The sequence below is a fragment of the Acanthamoeba castellanii genome, assembly GCF_000313135.1.
Source record: "Acanthamoeba castellanii str. Neff unplaced genomic scaffold scf7180000084733, whole genome shotgun sequence".
Classification (NCBI taxonomy): Eukaryota; Discosea; order Longamoebia; family Acanthamoebidae; genus Acanthamoeba; species Acanthamoeba castellanii.
Window position 1 is genome coordinate 70932 of NW_004457260.1, and position 23415 is coordinate 94346.

Sequence of the window (23415 nt, forward strand, 5' to 3'; positions counted from 1 at the left end):
GCGTTGAGACCTTACCGACGTTGACGGTGAACTTGGCGCACCCTGTTGGGCCAGTCGCCGTGCGAGCTCGTAGCTGGCCATGGCGATCATGAGCTTCGTGCGGCCGTAAGAAATCAGCGGGCTATAGCCCTTGTCCATCTGCAGATTGTCCCACTCCAGCTTGCCTGCCGCATAATTCGCGGTTCCTATCGTCAGATCACATAACACACACAACACACACACAGGTGTCAACAGCTATTACCGATGCGGTGAGCCTGGGAGGAGACGTTGACGATGCGCGCGTTGCCGGTCTCGATCATGCGCGGGAGGAGGAGGTTGGTCAGGAGGAACGGGCCTTGAGGCGCGCGATACACACAAGTCAGCCCGGCACGCTACGCCATGCGCCGAGAAAGAAAACGGTGTGCGGCATACGAGTACCGAGGTAGTTGGTCTGAAACTGACGCTCGAAGCCATCGACAGTGTTGGCGTAGGGTGTCATGAACACGCCTGCGGCCGCACACACGTAAGCACCACGACACACACAGGGGAGGGGGATGGGGGGTGATGTGGTTCGCACTTGCGTTGTTGACGAGGACGTGGAGCGGCAGGTCGCGCCTCTCAAACTCCCGCGCAAAGTTGCGCACCGAGTCGAGCGAGGCCAGGTCCACCTGTGGTGTGCGCGCACGCACGCACGCACGCACATCATCGATCAGCATCACCCACAGCATACCACTGAGCTGCATAGAGCGGGGTGGGTGGTACCTGCATGACCTCCACCAGGTCGTTGCCGCTGGCGTCGATGATCTCCCGCCTGGCCTTCTCCGCCTTTTCGATATTGCGGCACGCTTCATCCACCACAGCGAGCGGTGTGAAAAGATGAAGAAGATGAAGAAGATGAAGAACAAAAAAAGATGAAGAAGCTTGTATTGTACCCAGTATGACGTGCGCTCCCATTCTGTGTACGAGAAGACAGAGATCAATGTGAGATGGTGATGAATGATTGATGGGGTGGACTGAGGGTACCTGGCCAGGTAGAGGGCGGTGTAGTAGCCGAGCCCGCTATTGGAGCCCGTCACGATGCACACCTTGCCCCGCACCCACTCGTCGGTGTCGGGATAGTCGCCTGCCCCAATGCGTGACCATACGGCGCCCATGTCGTGTTGTGGTTGCGCCGTGTACCGTTGTATTGTGTTGTTGTGTTTGGCGCTCAGTCGCATGGGCGGCGCCTTCCGTCGGCACCGTGATCACAAAGCCGCCAGGCCTCGGCAGATGCTTCGCTGGAAACGCGCTGGAAACTGTTCCACGGATCGCTCGGGGGGGGGGGCTGATCATAGGCCGTGTGCGTGTGCGTGTGCGTGCGGTGCGCGTGTGCGGTCGTGCGTGTGCGGTGTGGTCATGGAAATTGGAACCTAACCGTCATCTTTAGTCGGTGAAGGTGTGTCGCCAGAAGATGGGGTCGATGCTGAGCGCGTTGACGAGCTCGCTCATGGCCTTCTCGTCCTCGCTGCTGATCTCCTGGCACAGCGCGTCGATCTCGAACTTGATCATCTTGAGCTGCATCGGCGTGACGAACTCCTCCGCGACGAAGAAGTGGTTGTCCCGCTCGATGATCTCCAGCGCGAACAGGTTGAACAGCTTCTCCAGCAGGTTGAGCGCCCGCTTGGACAGCACCGGGCCGGCGGCCTCAGCACCGCAGGACTGGCCGTTGGCGCTGGAGCAGTTCTGGGCCGCGGCTGAGCGCTTGGCCGACCGCTCGGTCTCGCGGTCGAGCACCAGGTAGACGTGCTGCAGCACGACCCGGTCGATGTGGCACTTGCTAAGCACGTTGATCTCGTTCAGATATTTGTTTAATATCTCGAACTTGCTGCTCGTGGCTTCTTCGGATTCCTCGTCGTCCGCCGAGGCGGCGTCGGGGCTCGACGCCGCGGCCGGCCGCTGCCAGGCGAAGAGCGTGGGGAACCGGCCCTTGTCGCGCTCGAGGTCCTTGCGCAGGTTGGTCGACAGCGACTCGAGCAGCTTGTGCTCGCGCAGGAGGAAGCCGCGCAGATGCCAGCTCCGGGTGCGCAGGTTGTTGTAGAAGTTGAAGCTGATGAAGGAGAGGGCCTTCTTGAGCATGTTGACGTGCTCGACGACCTCCTCCTTGAGCGACGTGTAGGCGTAGGAGACGACGCCCTCGATCAGGCCCTGCGGCAGGCCGCGCTCGTAGTTGCGGATGAGCTCCTTGCCCACGTACTTGAGCAGGAGCAGGTTGTCGCCCTCCCAGTGCAGCATGCAGTCGACGTCGTTGCGCAGGTGGGCCAGCTGATTGCGACCCAGCAGCGAACTCCCGCCGCAGCATTCCGTGCATGCCTGCAGCGTCGCCCGCGCCTGTGCCGACGCGCCGACCTACACAACAAACACGACCAGCCCACAAGAAAAGTGAGCGCTCACGCAACACACACACAGAGGCAGGTCGAGGCGAGGCGAGGCGAACCTTGAACGCGGAGGCGAGGAGCGCGATCTCTCGCCAGGTCTCTTCGTTTTCCTCCTGTCGCGCGGCGTAGAGGCCCTTGACGCGCTGCGAGAAGAGGGTGTAGGCGATCGTGCTGGCCAGGTGCGGGATCAACCGTCGCTGATGCAACGGGAATCGAATCAGCGGAATCTGAAGCATGCACACGCAAAGGCAGAAAAGAGATCGCTGGTTAGCTAGCGACAGACGCGTGCAAGAAAATGGGCAGTGGTGAGAGGTGCCTGGTGCTGTGGTGGACCGGCTTTGTACTTGAGCGCGTGGTTGAGGGCAATGGTGAGGCCCTGGCGTGCCGCAGTGAGGGAGACCAGACCGGACGCGATGCGGGCGAAGATCAGATGGCGAAGCATCACCTTCACGCGCACGGACGGGTTTCGGATCGCACTCGAATACTCGCCTGGACATGTTTAGCGACGAAAGAGCAAGAGCGCATGGTGAGACGTAAATATTTATTAATAAATATTGAAATTTATATTTATGAATTTATATTGAAATTTATTATTTAATATTTTAATTATTTAAGTGGTGCGTACCTTCTGCCGAGAGCGTGCCAAATCGGTCGAGAAGGTGTGCTCGCGGGATCTGAACGCCCTCGAAGGCAACGCCGCCCACATCGAGCCCGCTCAGCCCTCCCTTGGCCCCGCAGTCCGTGATTCGCACTCCAGCCTCCGGCTCGTCGTTGTCCTTGCGCAAGCGCACCACGAACGGATGCACACCGTACTGCAGACACGATCACGCGACACAGTTAGGCACCACAGCGCGGTGGTCATACCAAGCCGGGAATTAGTAATAACCGCACGTTGTGGTCCTCGACGAGGAGGTTGGCCCACACGATGGCCCAGGCGGCGCTCCGTGGGAGGTTGGAAACGAGCCACTTGCGCGCGGCGGGGGTCGGTGTGTCTACAATGAATCGGTCAGCTCCGGCATCGAATCGAGCCGTCGTTTCCACAAGACCCGATGACGCTGTGGAGACCAGAGGAGACAAAGCAGTGTTGGCAACGCACGCACACAACGCACGGCCAACATAGTGTGTACAAGTTGTGGTGCAGGAGCCTACCGTTGCCGACCTCGTGGAATGCCACGCAGCCAATGTGCGAGGCCACGAGCGGGAGGAGGTGCTCGCGGTGCCACTCGGAGCCCAGGTTGATGATGGCGTTGGCGAAGAGGCCGTAGTGGGTGAGCGCCTGTACTGCGAGGCCGAGGTCGTTCGACAGCGGGGCCTCGAAGAGAGCGAAGCACTTGGCGGGGTCGGAGTGCAGATCGCCCACTGCGATGGGACCACTCTCCAACACAAGCCGCAACCTTCGTTTGTTCGTGTCTGAAGGTACAACAAATAATATAATAAATGCACTATTAGTATATATATGTATATATGGGATAAATACTAGTGCACCAGTGCACAACAAATAAGTGATAATAAAAAACTACATCGACAGGCAGTACCTTGCCATCGAGAGTCAGTTCTATCTTGTGCAAAATCGTGGTATAAGATTTGCTTGTGCCGCTTGACCCACGCGTTGAGGTCCTTGCGGAAGCGCGGCACGTCGGGGAAGAGCAGCTGCTTGCACTCGAGCTCAAGGGTGAGCACCTTCTGCACATCAAGAAATCCGCGGCTCGATCGCGCCCCTGCCGAGTGTGTTGGCGTGGTTGTCACAGGACCTTCCACCCACCCCTCTTCTGTCCGTCTTGGCTCGGACTCCAGGTGCGCCGCAGTCACCTGCAGTCTCCTCACCGCCCTGCCCGCTTGCTCCATCTCGCGTGATAACAAAATCAATCTCTAAACATCTCTTTTCGCGTGCTTTTGCCAAACGTTTTGGTAACTCAAACGACATTTGGCAAACTCTTTTGCATTTGGACAAACACTTCGTGCGTCGTTTGGGCAAAGAGTATTTGATAATAAATTAGTTTTTGGTTTATTGTTTGTTGTTTGTTTGGGGGATAGCGTGGAAGAGAAGAAAGGGGGACACTCAGCAGGTCAGAGCTTAGTCGACCTCCTCGATCTTGGGGCCGGCCGACGAACCGCCAGAGGGACGGGCACCACCGCCGGGAGCCGCGCCGCCGGGGAAACCGCCAGCACCGCCGGGGAAGCCGCCGCCCATGCCGCCCATGTCGGGCATGCCGCCGGCGCCGCCGGCACCCTGGTACATCTTGGTGAAGATGGGGTTGCAGAGGTCCTCGAGCTCCTTGCGCTTGTGCTCGAACTCGTCCTTCTCGGCAGTCTGGTTGGTGTCGAGCCACTTGATGGCGGCGTCGACGGCCTCCTCGATCTTGGACTTGTCGCCCGAGTCGAGCTTGGAGGCGATCTTGTCGTCGCGGATGGTGTTGCGCATGGTGTAGGCGTAGTTCTCGAGGGCGTTCTTGGCCTCGACCTTCTCCTTGGCGTTCTCGTCGTCGTTCTTGTACTTCTCGGCCTCCTTGACCATGCGCTCGATCTCCTCCTTGGAGAGACGGCCCTTGTCGTTGGTGATGGTGATCTTCTCGGAGCGACCGGTGGTCTTGTCGGCGGCGTTGACGTTGAGGATACCGTTGGCGTCAATGTCGAAGGTGACCTCGATCTGGGGCACACCGCGGGGCGCGGGGGGGATGCCCGAGAGCTCGAACTTGCCGAGGAGGTTGTTGTCGCGGGTCATGGCACGCTCGCCCTCGTAGACCTGGATGAGCACGCCGGGCTGGTTGTCCGAGTAGGTGGAGAAGACCTGGGTCTTCTTGGTGGGGATGGTGGTGTTGCGGGGGATGAGCGCGGTCATGACGCCACCGGCGGTCTCAATGCCGAGGGTGAGCGGGGTGACGTCGATGAGGAGCACGTCACCGAGGACGGAGCCCTCGGTCGAGGCACCGCTGAGGATGGCGGCCTGGACGGCGGCACCGTAGGCGACGGCCTCGTCGGGGTTGATCGACTTGCAGGGCTCCTTGCCGTTGAAGAACTGGGTGACGAGCTGCTGGATCTTGGGGATACGGGTGGAGCCACCGACGAGCACGACCTCGCTCACGGTGCGCTTGTCCATCTTGGCGTCGCGGAGCACCTTCTCGACGGGGTCCATGGTCGAACGGAAGAGATCAGCGCAGAGCTCCTCGAAACGGGCACGGGTGATGGAGGTGTAGAAGTCGACACCCTCGAAGAGCGAGTCGATCTCAATGTTGGTCTGGGTGGCCGACGACAGAGCGCGCTTGGCCCTCTCGCAGGCGGTACGGAGACGACGGACGGCGCGGGCGTTGCCGGAGATGTCCTTGCTGTGCTTGCGCTTGAACTCCTGGATGAAGTGGGTGACCATGCGGTTGTCGAAGTCCTCACCGCCGAGGTGAGTGTCACCAGCGGTGGCCTTGACCTCGAAGATGCCCTCCTCGATGGTCAGGAGCGACACGTCGAAGGTACCGCCGCCGAGATCGAAGATGAGGACGTTCATCTCGCCCTGCGACTTCTTGTCGAGACCGTACGCGATGGCAGCGGCGGTGGGCTCGTTGATGATACGCTTGACCTGCATGCCGGAGATGGTACCGGCATCCTTGGTGGCCTGACGCTGCGAGTCGTTGAAGTAGGCGGGCACGGTGATGACGGCCGAGTTGATGGGGTGGCCGAGGTAGGCCTCAGCGGTCTCCTTCATCTTGATGAGGACCATCGACGAGACCTCCTCGGGGGAGAACTCCTTGGTCTCGCCCTTGTACTCGACGGAGATGAAGGGCTTGTCGCCGGGCTTCTGGACGACCTTGAACGGCCAGTGCTTCATGTCGGCTTGCACGATGGGGTCCGAGAAGTTACGGCCGATCAGACGCTTGGCATCGAACACGGTGTTGTGCGGGTTCATGGCGACCTGGTTCTTGGCGGCATCTCCGATGAGACGCTCGCTGTCGGTGAAGGCCACGTACGACGGGGTCACGCGGTTACCCTGATCGTTGGCGATGATCTCGACGCGATCGTTCTGCCACACGCCCACGCACGAGTAGGTCGTGCCCAGATCGATACCGACGCAGACTTCCTTGGACATCTTGCTGTGTGTAGATTGGAGTGGAGTAGGGTGATACTGAAGAACTGGACGCCGCCGCTCGCTCGCGCTTCTTATCCCCGCCCCGGCCGTCAGTCCCACTCGCCCGCCAGGCTCCTTCTGGAAAAATGAGAGAAGCGACACATTCGCGACGAGATGTCGCTGACTTTTCGCATGCAAAAGGTCTGGTTTCCTGCTTGCTTCCTTTTTGCCGCGAAATTTGCACAAGCAAGAAGTGGGAGAACAACACCCAGCGGAGATTTGGACGCGACCCAGGCACGAGTGACGACGAAGGCAATCCCACTCAAGAAAACCATCGAGTTTGGTCGAAGACCGTTCGACAACGTCAAGAGTAAGTTTATCGACGCCTGTGTCGTGGGCGCGGATCATAGAGCTCATGCACACGCTCAACTTCGTCCATGAATCGTGCCAGCTCGGACGAGGTGATGCACGCAGCGTTGCCCGTGAGGGTCGAGAGCATCGTGAATTCGTCGCTTGATGGCGCCTGGCCCTCGACGTCCCTTGGCGCGTTGACCACGCCCTCGGTCATGCCGACGCAGTAGCCTCGGCTGTCGATCACCGGCCCGCCGCACATGCCCATCGGCAGCTGCTTCTCCGTTCGCACAAACATCTTGGTGGAGGTCGCCACGTGCACCGTCCCCTCAGCGCTGTGCGGGATCTGCACCTCCTCGCCCTCCTTCCCACAGTTCTGCACTAGATTACCGGCAAAGACCACTCTCTACATGCATTAAGAAGATCCGTGAGCTCCCTCGTGCTGGTATCATCACATGCAACCCGCGCTAACGCATCACCACAGCATTCATTCACAACCAATACCGCAGCACACACGTGCGTCTCGACGCAGGTACCGAACACACCACGCGCGCGCACGCACACACAAAGAGAGAGAGAGAGAGAGGGGAAGGGTACGTCGCCAGCCACTAGAGCACCGTTTCCGTGCATCGCCAGAGGGGCCGCCGGCGTGCCCGCTTGCTCGAGCACCGTCTCGAACGCATCCTCATCGTGCAGGTGTAGCACGATGAGGTCCTGCTTGTCATGCCGGTAGTTGTGTCGTGCCAACAGGAACTCGTGGAGCACCTCTCCCGATCCCTATTTTATATTTTATGTCATTCAGGTACAAATAAATAAAATAAATATTAAAAATAAATCGTACCGAGCGCAGTTCGAGTTTGTTGAGTGTGTCTTCTTCACTCACATACTGGAGCCAGGGGTACTGGTGCTCGGGATAGTAGTTGGGGAAGAAGAAAGGGTGGGTGACGTGTGCCGAACCGATGACGTGGTACTTGGGCAGTCGGAGTGCGGCGGAGGCTCCTCCCGCGGCTCCGGCCTGCTGCGCCACGGCGTGAGGAATGCCGAGGCCCGCGAGAGCACCTCGAACGAGGTCATGCCCTGGTCGGGCAGCATGAACCACGACGAAAGCGTGTACGAGTGCCGCAGGGCCGACGCAGTGCTGCCCACCCTCTGCTTCATCTTCATCTACGCACCAAAACAGTTTTGATGAAAATAGAATTTCTCTTTTCTTTTCCTCTTACTGATTTTGGCGGGAACGGCAAACGCTCGTGAAGGACCGATACGCTGGCGAGCCGATCTACAACGCAAGAGCCAGACGTGCTAAATATACACAAGCGGAGACGCTGGTACGCTCTTGCTTATGCCTGTTGACGTGGTTGTTTTACTTCGGCACCGCTTGACTGTCCCCCCCCCCAATAGAGCGGAGAAAGATGGATGACGACGTGTTGGTGGATGTATTTGGGTCGCTGAGCATCAGCGCGCCCAACAAGGGGAAGGGGCGACACGAAGACAAAGAAAACCGAGCAGAGTTGGCCAACCGGAGCGCGCGGGCCTTGCAGCAGAAGGCAGGGTTGCTGGCGGAGAAGAAGGAGGAGCTGGCGAGGAAAAAGGAAGAGCTGGCGCGAAGAAAGCAGGAACAAGCGGTAGCCAAGTCGAGCGAGCGACAGCAAAGCCCAAACCGTGCCCGGTCGCATCGCGCCGAGAATGAACGAAGCGAGGAGCGACCGACCGCGCACGGCGTAAAAGAACGAAAGGGGGAAGGGGTGGCCACGCCGAGGCGCAACCCAAACACGGAACTGTCTCGCAGGCCACGGCCCAGCGTGATCGTGAGGAAGGAGCGCGAACGAGAGCTGCTCGATTCGCTCTTTGGCGATGACGAAGACGACAGTTCTCCATCCGAAGAAGAGGAAGTGGCTCGACCACCCAGAAGAGCCCAAGTGAGCGCCGCGCCTGCGAGGAAAGCGACGACGGTCACTATGACGAGCGGAACTCGAAAGAACGAAGTGCCGCTGGGGAAGAGCGAAAGCGAAAAGCGACACGACGAAGCGAAGCGAAAGGCCGACAGTGGCAAGAGGCGGAACTTCAGGATCAGCATGTTCGTGATCCGCGAGGCCGAAGAGGAAGACAAGGGCAGCCGTAGGGAAGGCGAGGACAGCGGCGACGATGAATACGATCTTGATGACAGCTTCATCAACGATGATGTGGAGGAATACGATGACAGCGACGATGACACTGACGAAGACGATGAAGATGAGCAGGAGGTCGTGGAGTGTGGAGACAGCGATATTGAGGTGGTCAGCGAAGTTTGCGAGATCGACGCCAACACCAAAGCAACGAGGAAGGAGAAGGAGAAAGAGAAGGAGACGATCGTCATCGTGCTAAGCAGTGACGATGAAGCCGAAGAAAGCACCCAATACTACAACGACGTCGTCGAGGTGGCGCAGACGAAAAGGAAGGAGATCGAACGGATGCCTCACCTCAAGAAGACGAAGGAGGTTGAGGTGTTGAAGACTCCCACCCGAACACAGGCCACGCCCACGACGCCACGCACCACGCACCAAGCGACGCCTCGCGGAGCTCGACAGCCGATCACCAGGGCCGCGCAAACCTCGACCCCTGCGCAGCGGAGGGAACGCGAAACGAAGGAAGAGGGCATCATCGGGTCGGACCGCAGGCTCGACGCCATCATCGAGAGGAACGTGTTCACTCCGCGCGAGTTCAAGCAGAGAAGGGAAGCGCTGACCCGCGATCTCTTCCGCGAGTTCAACAAGAGAGTGTTTGCCGACCAGCTGCCAAGTGACCTCCCCATCTCCTGGTACGGCGAGCTCCACCCACTTCCTTTGTTGTGAGCGCTCGACAAGCGCAGTTGACTTCTCCGCTCACACGATGGGCCGCACAGGAATTCGCGTCTGCTCACCACTGCTGGCCTGTGCAAGTGCGTGGTACGCATCTCTTGGTTCCACTTTGTTGACGAGCACCAGCTCGTTGCTCATCTCTTTTGTTGGTTGTTGTGGTTGTTCAGCGCAAACTGGGTGTACGCTCCGCCAGTGTGGAGCTCGCCACCAAAGGTACGCGTCCTTCCCGTACCTAAGGAGGTGGACGCGCGACTGACCGATAGTCTTGGCGGCAGTGTGTACAAACTTTCAACGCCTGTTCGAGACGCTCATTCACGAGCTGTGTCACGCGGGCCAGTGGCTCGTGCTCGAGGACAGCACCATGGGCCACGGCGCCACATTCCGATACTGGTACTCACCGCCACACCACGGTGTCCCCATCTCGTCATCATCACCAACACGCCGATCTCGGTGCTCATCTCATCTCCCACACAACACGACACAAGGGGCAAGTTGGCGACGAAGGCCTACCCGGGGCTGGAGGTGGGCACCTGCCACGCCTACGACACGGTGACCGAGTGCCGCTATCGCTATCAGTGCACCAACCCGCGGTGCAAGACCGTCGTGGGCCGCCACTCGCCGTCGCTCGACCCTTCCACCTACCGCTGCAAGTCGTGTGGCAGTTCGGTCGAGATGCTCCTGGCGGCCCTTGCCAGGTCCTGACCTGCAACACCGAGTTGGGAAGCGTGCAGCGCGGTGATATTGTTTATTTTCGACTATTAATTATTTATCTAAAAACAAAACGAGGCTTGCGGGGAGCTTGGCCTTCTTGTTCTCTGTTGATCGTGGCTCGAACGAAAGAGAGAGGGGCGAGGTCATCAGGAAAATAGAATTGTATTAGAATTAGATCAGAAAAAAACCTACACCGATGAAGAGATCGGAGAGCGATGGCGAGTTGAATGGCGAAGACGCCTTTAGCTTGGAGAATCCAGCTTTGCGTGGAGGAGGGAAGAGCGGGAAGCAGCACCACTACAACGGGTCAGATGATTACCTGGTGCTCGGGGACGGGGACGATTTGTCCAGCTCTGGCGAACAATCGGCCAGGACCGTGTCTGCCGAGATCTACTCCCTCAACAAGGTCCTCAAAGAGGCCCTGCCCCTCACCGCCTCCTCCGTGGACTCGGAGGAGAAGGAGGTACGCCCCATCCACACCAGATGTATTTTAATATATCATTCTACACTACATAAAAAAGATATAATTGTAAATATATTTATATTTATATGTTTGTGTACTTGTAGGGCTATCTGTTCATCCAGACCAAGCTCGTGAGCCAGTGGAAGAGGCGGTGGTGCGTGTGGAAGCGTTGCAATGGCGAAGGCCTCCTGCTGGGCGGCTACGCGCTCTACTACTACAAAGACAAGAACCAGGCCGCGGTGCGCTCCTGTGTCGCCATACTCTCATATGATCTCTTATGTGATGGTGCTCCATCTCATGCCATGCTCCATGACGCTGCACAGAGCTACAAGAAGCCGCTCATCAAGTTCAGCAAGCCCAAGGACGACCCGAGGGCGATGGGTCGGATCAACATGACCTTTGCCCACAAGGAGGCCTTCTCCACCAGAGAAAAGGTAATCCACTCCTTCAACGCCGCCGCCGCCGGCAAGGCACTAACCACTGAGTGCGGCCGTGTTGCCAACGGCACAGGAAACGATCGCGCTGGCGATGGAAAAGCAGGCCATCCCGCAGAGCAAGCACTTCGTTCGCCTGGCGTCGCCCAACCGCATCTTCAGCGTTGCAGCAGACTCGGACGAAAACCTCGACGAGGTGCGCCTCACTCTCCACATCAGCGCAATGCTGGTGCACAGAGCGTTATTGACGACCTCTCTCTCTCTCTCTCTGTGTACTAGTGGTTCGACGTGTGGCATGCCTATCTCAAGGAAGCGATCGAGAATGACCAGTATGCGTTCAAAATCGACGCGGCCAACGTACGTGAGAGTTTTCTATTCTCCTTCGGGTCCGACATAAACAAACAGCAATTGCTCACGTGTGGTGTGGTGGGTGGTACGTGTAGCGCTTGGAGCCGCTGATCAGACTGCAGTACTCCGTGTGGCTCGAGAAGGCGGCCAACATGGTCAAGGCGCTGGAGGCCAACGGCTTCTTCGACGACAAATTCAGCCACCAAAAGAGGGACAAGGTATGCACACAACACAATACCTTTAATATTTCTTATTTTCTTATTTTTTATTGGATGCAGGCGGGCTCGCTCGAGTTGGAGAGCCAGAAGTCGCCCGGCACGTGGAAGAGGTTCCGTTTCATCTTGAAGGGCCGCCACCTCTACTACTACCCGCACAACAAGGGGGTAGGCTCCCTCCACATCATCATCACCGCCATCATCATCACTTGATGGATTTCTAACCCACTTCCTGCGATGTATAGCACACGGCGAAGCGAGTCATAGTGCTGCAGTACTCGAGCACGGAGGAGGACGGCGAGACCCAGGCCGACGGCTCCTACGTGTTCCAGATCACCACGCCCCTCATCACCTACACCATCAAGGCGCCCCACAAGGTGCGGCGTATGCCACGTCGTCTCCCGATCTGCGTGGAGTCTAACGCCGCGCGCCTCGCGTTGGTTCGCAGGTCGCTGCGGAGGAGTGGATCACGGCGATCGAGAAGGCCAAGCAGGGCAAGCGGAAATCCGGCAAGAAGGGTGGTACGTTCGCGCTCATCAATCACTTCGGGTCCAGACCTCGTTACTCACACGTTCGTGTCGTGTCGTGGTTGGTCGTGTCGTGTGTCGCACAGATCCGCTGAGTGGGGAGGGAGACACGAAACTGTCGCTCCTGTCCTCGCAGGCGGAGGACGTGCCCGAAGGCGCAGGTAATACGCCACGCTATAATTTATTTTTCTTAATTTTATTCATCGTTTATTTTATATTTTGGTTTGGTTTGTTTTAATTGTTTGATCTTTTTTTTCCATATCCCATTGAGTTACCTGACTCGCTCCCGATTCTCCGTTTCAGGCATCAACCCGCGCTTCGAGGGCGCCTTCCTCACCTACATGCTCCCCGACGCCCGCAAGGAAAAGGTACTGCGCAGCTTTTCCTTTCCACCGCTGCCGCTGCCCGCCGCCGATCATTGATGACGCTGGGTCGGCGCAGCGCGAGTAACACCGAAGATGTTGACTTGGTGCATGCATGAATGGCCAGGTGTACAAAATCAAGAAGGACTCGGTGAAGATCGGACGCTCGTCCACGAACGACCTCATGATCGACGACTCGCGCCTTTCACGCGAGCACGCCCGGATCGACACATCCAACGATCGGTGCGTTGACCTTGCTTGTGTCATCGTCACCGTCATCGTCATCATCACCGGTCCTCACGCACGCACACGCACGCACACGCCCACCACCAGGTTGGTGTTTGTGGACTTGGGCAGCAAGCGAGGCAGCAAGGTGAATCACCACATGTGCAACGGCCGGAGGGTGCTGAGGGATGGCGACCTCATCAAGGTCGGCCGCACCCGCATGCGCGTGTTTGGTACCTACACCCACCACCCACCACCCACCCAGTCCCTTCCCACTCACCACCGCTCGCTCACTGACCATTGGCCTGCCGTATCACCCAACTCCACCAATCAACAGCCGGCAAGCCGGACAAGCACTGATCAGTAACGAGTTTCTGGTTGGCTGTATTTACAAAAGTTTGGATATCCTAAGAATTTGTTTGTTTGTTTAGTTGGTGTTCTTGAGCGACTGGGCGAGCCACTCCATGCCCTCGTAGACCCCGAACCCGTCGGTGGCCGACGAGGCCTGGCAGCACACCCGGCGCCCGCGTCGCAGCTCGTCGTCCAGGCCCAGCCGGGTCATCACCTTCTCCACCGAGAGCGCGTGCGAGTAGTCCTGCTTGTTGGCGAACACGAGCAGCGCGGCGTCGCGGAGCTCGTCGGATCGCAGCATGGCGGCGAGCTCCTCCTGGGCCTCGTCGAGCCGGTCCTGGTCGGCGCTGTCCACGACGAAGATGACGGCGTCGGTGCCCTGGAAGTAGTGGCGCCACAGCGGCCGAATGCGGTCCTGGCCGCCCACGTCCCACAGGGTGAAGTGTACATTTTTGTAGGAGACGGTCTCGACGTTGAACCCGATGGTGGGGACGGAGACGACGTTCTCGCCCAGCTTGAGCTTGTAGAGGAGGGTGGTCTTGCCGGCGCCGTCGAGGCCCACCAGGAGGATCTTGGCCTCTCGCGTGAATCCGGAAAAGAGTCGCAGAAGAATGTTGCCCATGGCGATGCTTGCTTGTATGCTGGTAAGTTGTGGATGTTGTGGCTGTGATGAATGTTTCAGTCCCTTTTTGTTGTGAGAGGCCTCGCCGACGTCGAGGCGCCAACGTCGCTCTATCTTTCCATGAAAAGAAGTGGAGAGATGTCGACAAAAAACAGCCGTCCAGCTTTCGTGCAGAAACAATAGGGCTGATTTTTTTGATTTTCGACCATTTTCTGATTTTTTTTGTGGCTTTTTGTGTTTTGTTTCAGTTCAATGAAACCCATCAACAGCAGCACCAACCCCACTCATCGCTGATGCTCTCCACCTCTTTTCTTCCTTGGTCTGGTGCGGCACCGCCCATATTGTGGCATCCTTCAGAATGCTGTCAGAATACAGAGTGGACACTCTTTGGTGAACAAAGCACCTCTAAGTGCTTGGAGGAATGCAGGATCCAGGAAATGGAGTTGATGAGTGTGAAGGGTGTTGGATACGGCCATACTGCGCAGAAAGCACCGCTTCCCATCCGAACAGCGAAGTTAAGCTGCGCCAGGCGGTGCTAGTACTGGGGTGGGCGACCACCCGGGAATCCACCGTGCCCGTATCCTCCTTTTTGCTTCTTCACTCCTCTCGACACTATCACGTCTCTTCTCCATCTTCTTTTTCTCCTCTGCGTGTGTGTGCTGTCTGCGTGTGTGTGTGTGTGTGTGTTGCGTGTGTTCCAGTCGCAGCGAATGATGAGGTGTATTGTACTTCACTCTGGTTGAGTCCCAGTTCTGGGCCTTCAATGTCCGCGCACGGTGAGGATGGCTCGATTGAACTGACCTGCAGACGTTATTTTTTTTTGGCATGTCAGCCACGCGTGCGTGTCGTGCGGTGCGTGCGGTGCGGTGCGGTGTGTCGTTGGGGGAAGGAGAGAAACGCACCGACGTTGTTCGCGGTTTCGTCGGAGAGGATGAGCTTCCACACGCCCATGGGGTTCTCGCCCCAGTGGCGCACGGAGGTGAAGGTCCACCCGGTGTAGTGCGCGTGGGTGTCACCGTGCGGCACCGCCAACACGCTCCGCGTACCCACCGGCGAGACCAGCACCACCCGAAGGTCTGCTCGCCACAGACAAACAGAACGCGATGAGATCGATGAACGCATCACGCGTCGCTTGCGTTGTGTGTGTGTGTGTGTTGTGTGTGTGTGTGTGTGTGTGTGTGTGTGTGTGTGTGTGTGTGTGTGTGTGTGTGTTGTGTATACCTCCTCGGCGAGTGTGTGCGGCTCGCAGGTTCAGCTCAACGTGCTGGTACGGCAAAATGGGTCAGACCACACACACACACAACACACGGTGGGTGGTGACGAACCTCCACGGAGAAGGCACGATCCACGGTGAAGGTGACCGTGACACCAGTCGGGCTGTTGTCCGGAATGTCCTGCAAACAATAAATAATATAAATAAATAAAAAAATAAATAAATTTATTCCCGGCTCTTTGCTGATGAGGTGGGCGCGTACGAGAGCGGGGAGGGCCTGGTTGGTGCTCACGAAGGGCGCGACGTTCGGGGGAAGCAGGGCGCGCGATCGATCCGCGGCCCTTACCACAGCCGCGCTGGCGCTCACCAGACCAAAACCATACTGTGTCGTGTCGTGTCGTTGGTCGTGTCGTGTCGTTGGTCGTGCCATTGGTCGTGTCGTGTCGTTGGTCGTGTCGTGTCGTGTCGTGTCATGCGAACGTCAGAAGCGGCATTCGCGGCCATGACTGCGACGTAGAAATCGAACCTTGTGGTTGACGTGCAGCCCGGCGCCGTTATTGACCCAGCCCGGGTCAGTGGCGTCGTTCTTTCGTGCCGTGCGGATCAAAATGTCTTGCACATCCTGTGGGGCGTTGGAAGTTGAGCGCGCACGTGTGTGTGTGTGTGTTGTGTGTGTTGTGTTGTGTGTGTGTTGGTGTGTTGTGTGTGTGCGTGCGTGCTCGTGTGCAAAGATGCATTTGAGAGGAGGCGACGTACCCGCCAGCCCAAGTTGGGGTTGGCCTCGAGCATAAGCGCCACCACGCCGGAGATCATGGGCGCCGCAGCCGACGTGCCACCGAAGCGGGTACTATGCCGACGCACAAAAAATTAGAAAAATGAAACATAAATCATCAAAAAGAAATATCAAGTTTATAAATACAAAAGATAAGTTCAATAAAAAATAAATAGGAGCGTACTTGCAGTTGCCGCGCACGGCGGTGGTGCTGATGCCGGGCGGAGACGAGGGCGAGCTCGCGATGATGCACGCACCCTGTTGTGGGCATGATGAGGACAGAATGTGAGGAATGCCAATTCATTCATAAGTGCATGGCATGTTGGTTGACGCGTACCTCCTCGCTGTACGAGGCGTGCCGGCCATTGCTGTCCACCGACGCGATCGTGACCGTGTAGATGCTGTTGGCGTACTGTGTAAAAAATAAAAATAAAATAAAAATTAAAATAAACAGATCAAGATAAGGAATAAAATTGTTCTAAAACTAAATGTAAAATATAATATATATAAATAATAAATAAAGTTGGGTGCATGTACGCCGTCGTAGTTGACGTTGTCCCGGGCGCCTCCGTTGCCGCCGGCCCACACGTAGATGGTGCCCTTGCCGTTCCGGCCGTTGGTGATGGCCTCGGTCATGGCGGCCAGCAGCAGGGTCCCCGGTCCCTCCTTCCGCAGACCGTCATCGGTCGGACCTATTTCACCACCAGCTTCGCATTAGCACAGGCGTCGTGTCGTGTGTGTCGTGTGATCGGAAGCCAGGCGTTACCCCAGGAGGCAGAGAAGACGAAGTTCTCGTCGGTGTGGTAAGACAGAGCCCCCGCTTCCTAAAGAGCACGCACACGGCGCCACCGCACACACGTCGATCAGCCAACCGGGTCGAGCACGCACGGATTGGAGGTGACGCACCATGGCGTCGGTCGTGGGACCAGAAATGAGACGCTGGGCGCCCAGCTTGGCACTGATCAGCCGCGCGATGAACGTTCAATCAGTCGGCTGGCAAGGAGGGGAGGGGGAAACATAGGATCGCACGTACTTGTAGGCAATGCCGACGCCGCACTTACCGTCGTTCATTCCCGCGAACGCCAGTCCGCCGCACGCTAGGGACCCAGATCATAATTGTGAGACATAATAATAATAATAATAATAATCCTAAATTAAAAATTAAAGTCAAAAAGAATAAAACAAATGGAGCGCGTACAGGTGCCGTGGGTGTCATCGTAACTGGCGGGCGACGGGTCGTCGTCCTTTCCGTTCCAGTCATGAGAAGCAGCGCGCATGTAGCGCGCTTCGCCCAGATCGCCATGACGCCACTCGAGACCGTCGTCCACGATTGAGACACCTGCCAGACCGTGACCCGGAGCGTTGCGCGTCAGTGTCACTGTGCGAGATCTCACCACCGCCGCCGCCGCCACCTTTTGGCTCCGGGGCCGCTTGTGCGTACCGACACCGCGGCCGGAGTAGCCGGCCTCCCAAGCGGGCACCACGCTGAGGTCCACGCCGGCAGAGTTGTGGAGGTGCCACTGGCTGGCATACAGCGGATCTGAAAACGCGTGACATCGATGGTATAACACCGAGTTAGCGTTGCGAGTTTGTATTGTCGTGTGTGTCGTGTGTGTCGTGTGTCGTGTGTGTCGTGTGTCGTGTGTCGTGTGTGTGTATGTCTGTGTGTATGTCTGTGTCTGTGTGTCGTGTGTGCAATGAACCGGTGATGGCGGGAAGCCGCTTCTGCTGGAAGCGCGCATGCTGAAACCCGGCCCACTCTACGTCGGGATGGTCTTGCAGCGATCCCTCGATCTGAAAGAGAGGCCCGGGGGAGGAGATGAGCGAATGACGAAAAGAAAGAAGAAGAAAAGACAGAAAGATATACGTCTGGCACACTGCGCTTGCGCGAGTGGTTGGGGTCGTGCTCGATCAGGAAGTAGTCCTTCAGGTTGGCCACCCGCCCCAACACACGACACTGTCGACACAGCCCAGGCGCGTTAGCAACCACTGCCGACACAGCAACCAGGCGATCAAAGAACGAAAGCGACTCGCAGAAAAGAACGAAGGTGGTTTGGGGGGGGGTACGCCGTGCTCGGCGGCGATCTGAGCGAGCTTCTCCTGGGCTTCGTCACCCGAGAGCTCGCTGGGCAACTTGATGGCCCACATCGACGAGTTGTCGCTTCGTCGGTCCATCACTGAATGGACGAACGATTAAATAAAAATAAATAAATATAAATAAATATAAATAAATTAAAATAGAGTAGGTTTGGTGGGGCGGGTTACCGTGCATTTCGGCAGAGGCGGCTGGCACATGGAAAGAAAAAGAGATGAAGAAGGAACAGAGAGCAAAGAAGAGAAGAGGAGCCATCATCATCTTCGCGGTGACGAAGATTGGTGGTGTGGATGTCATCGTTTGCACGAAGAAGGACAAGGAGACAAATGATAGACACGCTTTTTGATCCGCTCGCTGTCACTACTTACGAAAGTGATGTTGCCTTGTTCTTCTTGTTCTTGTGTGCTGGCTCGCAACTCGAAACTGGCACAGCAGGCTCCCGTCGGACGTAAAGCGGAGTCAAAAAATAGCCGAAACAGATTTCAGAAATCGAAACCGATCTGAAATTTTTGAGCCATCGTCTTGTGCGGTTAGCACGTGTGTTGCCTCTAAGAGCGGTTGGCGTTGGAATCGTGGACCACCCAATCGAAGTTCCAAAGGGCGGGCTGGCCCTCGTGCACGTCCTCCCACTTGGCAGTCCACTCGAACGCTGGCGACGTACCACAGGACTCACGGTCAGGTGCGTTACACCACATGTCAGGGCTGTGGGATGGAGACGTACGGGTCTGCTGCTGGTGCGTGGGACCACTGATGGCAAGGGCGAGCATGTTGCGCTCGGGGTTGATCATCATCGCGGACGACGTGGCCTTGGAATCGATGCCTGGTCGAGAGCCGCTCCGATTGATGAGCTACGGGTTGGCCAGCAGCGTTGCGTTGCGTTGCGTTGCGTTGCAAGGCGCCAATACACGTACCGCCAAAGGCGAAGGCCGGCTTGTCGATATCACCGCGAAGGTCGTAGCGGGAGGAGATGCCGTTGGCGGGGTCGTTCAGGGCCAACGGGTCGTGTTGCCAATCGTTGTACTGCAACAACTCACCGTGGGCCTGACGTCACAGAGAAAGGTCAGCTATGCTTAAGGGCTGCTTGCATGAAGCACACTAAAGTTGTGGAATGTGGAATGTGGAATACCTTCACAGAGTCTACGAGTGTGTGGTTTCTGGCATGTGTCGTGTGCGTCGTGTGCGGTTGTGTTAGCGGTCAGTCGCGACGAGTGGAGGAGAAGGCCACGAGGGGTGGGGCTCGGTTACCGGCGGAAGATGGTGGCGCGAGGGCATTTGGCGTAGGAGTAGTTGTCGCCGTACTTCGCCAGCATTTCGGTCCAGCCGGAGATGTTGTAGATCCACTCAAAGTAGGGCACATTGTAGGACGGCCAGTAGCCCTGGCTGGCCAGCACATGCCTGTCGCAGCCCAAAGCATGACACAACAACAACATCGCGCATTCAAGAAGGTGAGTGCAAAAGACCTAGAAGGCTGATCTTCATGCACGTACGTGACGTCATCGCTCATGGTGTAGCCGGGGATCTGTTCCAGGATGTGCAGCGTGCCGGCCTTCAGCGGGCGGCCTGCCTGGAACAGGTTGTAGTTCACCACCATCCACTGATGGTACCACCAACGCCAGAAGACAGGTTAGTGTACAGGCTGTTGATCGGTAGAGAGGAGCAAAAGGAAATGCAGACCTGGTTGTTGTAGGTGCCAGAGTTATGCTGGGCGAAGATGTCGGTCCATTCCTTGCCGGTCTTGGCCAAGCGGTTGGCCAGCATGGCCCTCTGCCAGCACAGAAGCGACCCCTGCGTTTGGATTCGACAGCCCAAGAGCCACAGCGCAGTGAGCGTCAGTGGTCCAGCCACCCATGGTAGCACCACCGCCACCAAGGAGTTGTCATACCTCAGGCTTCACGTTGGCGTACAGCGACTTGTTGTAGACCGCGTTAGTGGTCTCGAGAGACACGAGACCTATCGTGAGCGTTATCGGTGAGCTGCAGCGAATAAGAGCTAGTGCAGCTATGTCGAAGAGTTCGGCAGTTTACCTGAGCTCATGGTGTACCAATCGTCCTTGGACGACAGCATTCCAGGGCGAGACGAAAAGGAGATGTTCACGGCGGCCGCTCCGGTAAGGGGCAGCGAATAGTGCTTGTAGATTCGGTTCATGCTGTAGTAGTCGGTCTGTCGTATGTGAGAGAGCCAATGATGTCAGTTCTCAATGATTGGACCGAGTTTCATCGGGCCGGCGTTTTTTAACGGTACCCAAGTGGTGTGCCCAGCGAACAGGTCCGCACTCTTGGGCAGCAACGTGATAAGAGCCTGCGAATCCCCCCCCAACGATGAGCATCGATCAGCAGGAGTAGTAAGCAACCCGTTTGGGGGAGGTAGGTTGGTGCGGCTTACGCTGCAGTCGGTAAACTCAAGGGGCGCCTCGGGCTTGAACGATCGGCGCATGCCCGGCTGAGGGTAAAGGTTGGCCAGATCCTCAATGTCTCCTGCCCCACCGCACACGCACACGCACACGCACACGCACACGCACACGCACACGCACACGCACACGCACATGCACACGCACACGCACACGCACATGCACACGCACATGCACACGCACACGCACACGCACACGCAATGGAATTGAGTCTTTGGCCTCAATCAATAACAGCTGTAAATCACATGCACGGAATAGGTACCGGCAGAATTGAGAAGGTACAAGTCGAAGGAGGATAGGTTCCTGTGAGGGAGGAGGCTCGCTTGATAGCCCTGTGTAGGCGAGGGACCATTAATAACATTAATAACCGCTTTTCCACACCATGCGCAATGGGTGATTTTCACATGCAAGCAGTGCGTACCGCGACGAGTCCGTCGAACTGTTGCAGGATGAGGGACACGTGCATCCAGTAGTCCGACGTGTGCTTCATCTTCTCGCTGTCGATGTGTATGCCATACATGCAGCCCAATAAGCCCATAAGTGAGTCAGGCGTTCTGACCGGGAGCGCGCAGCGTCGGGGAAGAAAGTCAGTCGCACCTCATGGCACGAGCCCACGAGAGCTGTTGGGTGAGGTAGTTGCGCAGGCCATCCGAGACGGGCTTGGTGTGGAACTGGTTGGCATCGTAGTTCGTGTACCAGTCCGAGATCTGCTTCGCCGTCAGGAAACCCTCTGCGTGCGGTTCAACGCACACCAACCGGTTGGTCAGTTGATGAGTTCGAGAGCCCGAGTGGTCTGGGTGATGCTGTCAACTGGGTTCATGGGAGTGCGTTGTTCGCACCCACGTAGCCGGCGGCAAACATCTGCTGGTCGGGCGTGTAGTTGGGCGAGCCCACCACATGCAGCACATCCCAGCCCGTCTTGTTCAGGCCTAGTAGATGTGTGCGTGCAGTTACAAAAACGAAAGTGTGAAGAAGATGGGTGGAGGGGAGGAGGAACCTGGCACGAAGTAGCCGGTGGCGGGGGACGCGTCGGTGCCTGCTGGTGCCGCGTGGTAGAGACCCGAGGAAGGATCGAAACGCACGCTTGCTGCGAGGGAGGCCTTGGATGCAAGTGCATCGACCGGCAGCGATGCCAACAAAAATGAAGGCCATCACAATCGTGCACACCAGCACGCCGCACCTCTCCGGTCTTGGCCACATCGAGCTCCCCACCGCCATCTTCATCTTATTGCACCACCAAAACGAAATGGAAAAGGGAAAGAAAACAAATTTGAAAAATCTCGATCTAATCACTTTCGTTTTCTTCATCTCTGAGCGTGCAAGATGGAACAGCCTGAGGGAGTGTCGCAACCGAAGGGACCGGCACCTATGTCGTGGGCATCGGCAGCGGCGGCCACCGCGGCTCCCGCCCCGACTTCTGCGGCCCCGATCGCGACGGCAGCGCCGGCGGCGCCAGCGGAGCCTCTCCCGCCTCCCCTGCGCGAGGGCGAGACGAACTGGAGCCTCTTCGTGAAGGGCGTGCACTACGCAATCGACCTGTGGACCATCATCGAGCTCGCGCTGGCCCACGGATTCGGCGGAAAGAACACCCCACAGAAGGTCCAAACACTAGAATTTGAGATACGTCCTCTTCCTTCACATCTTCGATCCTTATACACTCTGCTCGAGGAACATCATCTTCTTGCAATCACAACAAATCTCAAGAGAGATTTTGGAAATTGTCATCCTTGCAAAGCATCAAGTAGAGCATGTCGAGTCTCTTGTGGCGCAGTTGACAAAAAGTTCAATGTCGTTGTGGTGTTGTGGAATGCACCTCTTGGACATGTTCAGCAGCAAGCGCAAGAAGGTGGCGGACCTGGACGAGGTGGAGGACTTCCTCTACGAATTCCTCGGTGACAAGCTGAGGGTGGAGGCCGAAGACGGATCCGTCGAGGAGGTGCGCCCACGCTCGCGTGCTCTTCCCATCGTTCGCTCTCGCTTACCACGCTATGGCTTGACTGTCGTGTGTGCGCGTGCGCGTGCGCGTGCGCGTGCGTGTGCGTGTGCGGTTGGTGCGTGTGTTGCGCAGGTGTCCGACATTCTCATCGACCTGTACGACTCGATCTACAAGGACGCCAACATCGCGCCCTTTGAGAAGCTGGAGAAGGACTGGATGGCCAAGCAGGCCAAGATCGCCAAGACGGAGAGGCCGCGTCGAGAGCGGTCTTCCTCTTCAACTTCTTCCTCCTCGGCAGCCGGTATGCGTTCGCTTCCCATGCTCATTGGAATGTCACTGGCGCGTGTGCTGTTTGGTCATGTAGCAGTATGCTCGTCTAATCACTCGAGCCGCCGCGCAGGTACGACGCCCACGCCCACGCCCACGCAGGAGGTGGAGATGACGGAGGCCTCCGCCCCGGAAAGCAAGGTGGACGCAGATGGGTGGGAGACGGTGAACCACAAGAAGAAGAGAAGATAGTGGGACACCTCCGCACTTTACATCACAATAGACCACACGTTGCGCCCTTGTAAACCTAGGTTAGTCCTCGTCCCTGCTGGGTTGATGGACGCAGGCGCCTTCATCATGAACGGCTAAGTCGTGGCGCTCACTCACGGGCGTGGTTTCTCTCGCAATTTCTTGGACTTTTTCCAGGCGCTTTTCGTGTCACCTCGAACCTGGTCGCATCGTTCGCTCTACTCGAATTGAAAGCCATCACTTGGGTAGCATCTAGACGAACAAGAAAAAGGCGCAACGAGGCGAACAAAGTAGAAGTAGAAGGATATATCACAATCAACATGAATGGCAGCGGGAAGAATTTCTGCGTGGCGCTGTTCATCTTGTTCATGCTCTTCATCGTGTACCACGTCACAACCACATTCCATCGACCCACTATCCCCGCCACGCCAGCAGAACTGCTCAATTCGGTAGAGGGCAACCCTGCCACGATCGATGAGGATTACAGCGATATCGATGTGCGAGACGACGAGGAAGAGGAACAGGAGGAGGAACTCTCGGACGAAGTCACGTTCCTCTTCGCCATCATCAACATGAATCGAACCGG

At 57.2% G+C, this 23415-nt stretch overlaps 11 protein-coding genes across 11 annotated transcripts in view; 4 read left to right on the forward strand and 7 right to left on the reverse strand.

Annotated features, from left to right (window-relative positions):
* Positions 1-1399, reverse strand: part of ACA1_387740 (oxidoreductase, short chain dehydrogenase/reductase superfamily protein) — a gene marked incomplete at both ends in the record, with an annotated part of 2441 nt that extends 1042 nt beyond the window's left edge. The window contains 9 exons of the mRNA XM_004333109.1: positions 42-185; positions 242-334; positions 418-486; positions 557-647; positions 742-824; positions 912-934; positions 1003-1102; positions 1219-1274; positions 1389-1399. Coding sequence (XP_004333157.1) covers positions 42-185; positions 242-334; positions 418-486; positions 557-647; positions 742-824; positions 912-934; positions 1003-1102; positions 1219-1274; positions 1389-1399 — 670 coding nt within the window. The remainder of the gene's footprint in view (positions 1-41; positions 186-241; positions 335-417; positions 487-556; positions 648-741; positions 825-911; positions 935-1002; positions 1103-1218; positions 1275-1388) is intronic.
* Positions 1400-1401: 2 nt separating this feature from the next.
* On the reverse strand, positions 1402-4238 carry ACA1_387850 (acylCoA oxidase domain containing protein; the record flags this gene model as incomplete). Its single annotated transcript, XM_004333110.1, has 7 exons — positions 1402-2364; positions 2453-2664; positions 2727-2882; positions 3019-3205; positions 3285-3448; positions 3543-3752; positions 3929-4238. 7 exons carry the CDS (start codon positions 4236-4238, stop codon positions 1402-1404), a joined length of 2202 nt encoding a protein of 733 aa, XP_004333158.1.
* Positions 4239-4467: 229 nt separating this feature from the next.
* ACA1_387860 (high molecular weight heat shock protein) lies at positions 4468-6468 on the reverse strand (the record flags this gene model as incomplete). The annotated part of the gene is made up of 1 exon (XM_004333111.1): positions 4468-6468. The coding sequence occupies one exon, from the start codon at positions 6466-6468 to the stop codon at positions 4468-4470; it is 2001 nt and encodes a 666-aa protein (XP_004333159.1).
* A 355-nt stretch (positions 6469-6823) lies between these two features.
* Positions 6824-7956, reverse strand: ACA1_387870 (uncharacterized protein; the record flags this gene model as incomplete). The annotated part of the gene is made up of 4 exons (XM_004333112.1): positions 6824-7174; positions 7396-7575; positions 7640-7816; positions 7858-7956. The coding sequence occupies 4 exons, from the start codon at positions 7954-7956 to the stop codon at positions 6824-6826; spliced, it is 807 nt and encodes a 268-aa protein (XP_004333160.1).
* Positions 7957-8207: 251 nt separating this feature from the next.
* Positions 8208-10334, forward strand: ACA1_387880 (uncharacterized protein; the record flags this gene model as incomplete). The annotated part of the gene is made up of 5 exons (XM_004333113.1): positions 8208-9592; positions 9677-9719; positions 9800-9845; positions 9908-10022; positions 10118-10334. 5 exons carry the CDS (start codon positions 8208-8210, stop codon positions 10332-10334), a joined length of 1806 nt encoding a protein of 601 aa, XP_004333161.1.
* Positions 10335-10539: 205 nt separating this feature from the next.
* On the forward strand, positions 10540-13277 carry ACA1_387890 (PH domain containing protein; the record flags this gene model as incomplete). Its single annotated transcript, XM_004333114.1, has 14 exons — positions 10540-10806; positions 10911-11045; positions 11130-11240; positions 11317-11436; positions 11520-11597; positions 11684-11806; positions 11867-11971; positions 12049-12180; positions 12252-12324; positions 12417-12491; positions 12634-12698; positions 12820-12935; positions 13026-13150; positions 13255-13277. The coding sequence occupies 14 exons, from the start codon at positions 10540-10542 to the stop codon at positions 13275-13277; spliced, it is 1548 nt and encodes a 515-aa protein (XP_004333162.1).
* A 67-nt stretch (positions 13278-13344) lies between these two features.
* On the reverse strand, positions 13345-13890 carry ACA1_387900 (ADPribosylation factor 1, putative; the record flags this gene model as incomplete). Its single annotated transcript, XM_004333115.1, has 1 exon — positions 13345-13890. The coding sequence occupies one exon, from the start codon at positions 13888-13890 to the stop codon at positions 13345-13347; it is 546 nt and encodes a 181-aa protein (XP_004333163.1).
* A 760-nt stretch (positions 13891-14650) lies between these two features.
* On the reverse strand, positions 14651-18050 carry ACA1_387910 (peptidase, S8/S53 subfamily protein; the record flags this gene model as incomplete). Its single annotated transcript, XM_004333116.1, has 16 exons — positions 14651-14691; positions 14793-14966; positions 15233-15284; positions 15366-15485; positions 15630-15725; positions 15860-15950; positions 16060-16133; positions 16213-16287; positions 16413-16567; positions 16642-16695; positions 16782-16814; positions 17074-17214; positions 17317-17415; positions 17579-17669; positions 17752-17832; positions 17943-18050. The coding sequence occupies 16 exons, from the start codon at positions 18048-18050 to the stop codon at positions 14651-14653; spliced, it is 1485 nt and encodes a 494-aa protein (XP_004333164.1).
* Positions 18051-18518: 468 nt separating this feature from the next.
* On the reverse strand, positions 18519-21595 carry ACA1_387920 (phospholipase blike protein g, putative; the record flags this gene model as incomplete). The annotated part of the gene is given in 17 exon segments (XM_004333117.1): positions 18519-18619; positions 18692-18790; positions 18882-18990; positions 19005-19011; positions 19216-19365; positions 19458-19564; positions 19645-19755; positions 19853-19920; positions 19995-20130; positions 20212-20268; positions 20353-20444; positions 20640-20709; positions 20799-20874; positions 20975-21107; positions 21217-21306; positions 21375-21413; positions 21460-21595. The coding sequence occupies 17 exon segments, from the start codon at positions 21593-21595 to the stop codon at positions 18519-18521; spliced, it is 1581 nt and encodes a 526-aa protein (XP_004333165.1).
* A 604-nt stretch (positions 21596-22199) lies between these two features.
* Positions 22200-22832, forward strand: ACA1_387930 (uncharacterized protein; the record flags this gene model as incomplete). The annotated part of the gene is made up of 3 exons (XM_004333118.1): positions 22200-22313; positions 22446-22614; positions 22714-22832. 3 exons carry the CDS (start codon positions 22200-22202, stop codon positions 22830-22832), a joined length of 402 nt encoding a protein of 133 aa, XP_004333166.1.
* A 317-nt stretch (positions 22833-23149) lies between these two features.
* On the forward strand, positions 23150-23379 carry ACA1_387940 (uncharacterized protein; the record flags this gene model as incomplete). Its single annotated transcript, XM_004333119.1, has 1 exon — positions 23150-23379. A coding segment is annotated over one exon (230 nt), but the record flags the coding sequence as incomplete, so codon positions are not given.
* Positions 23380-23415: the final 36 nt, after the last annotated feature.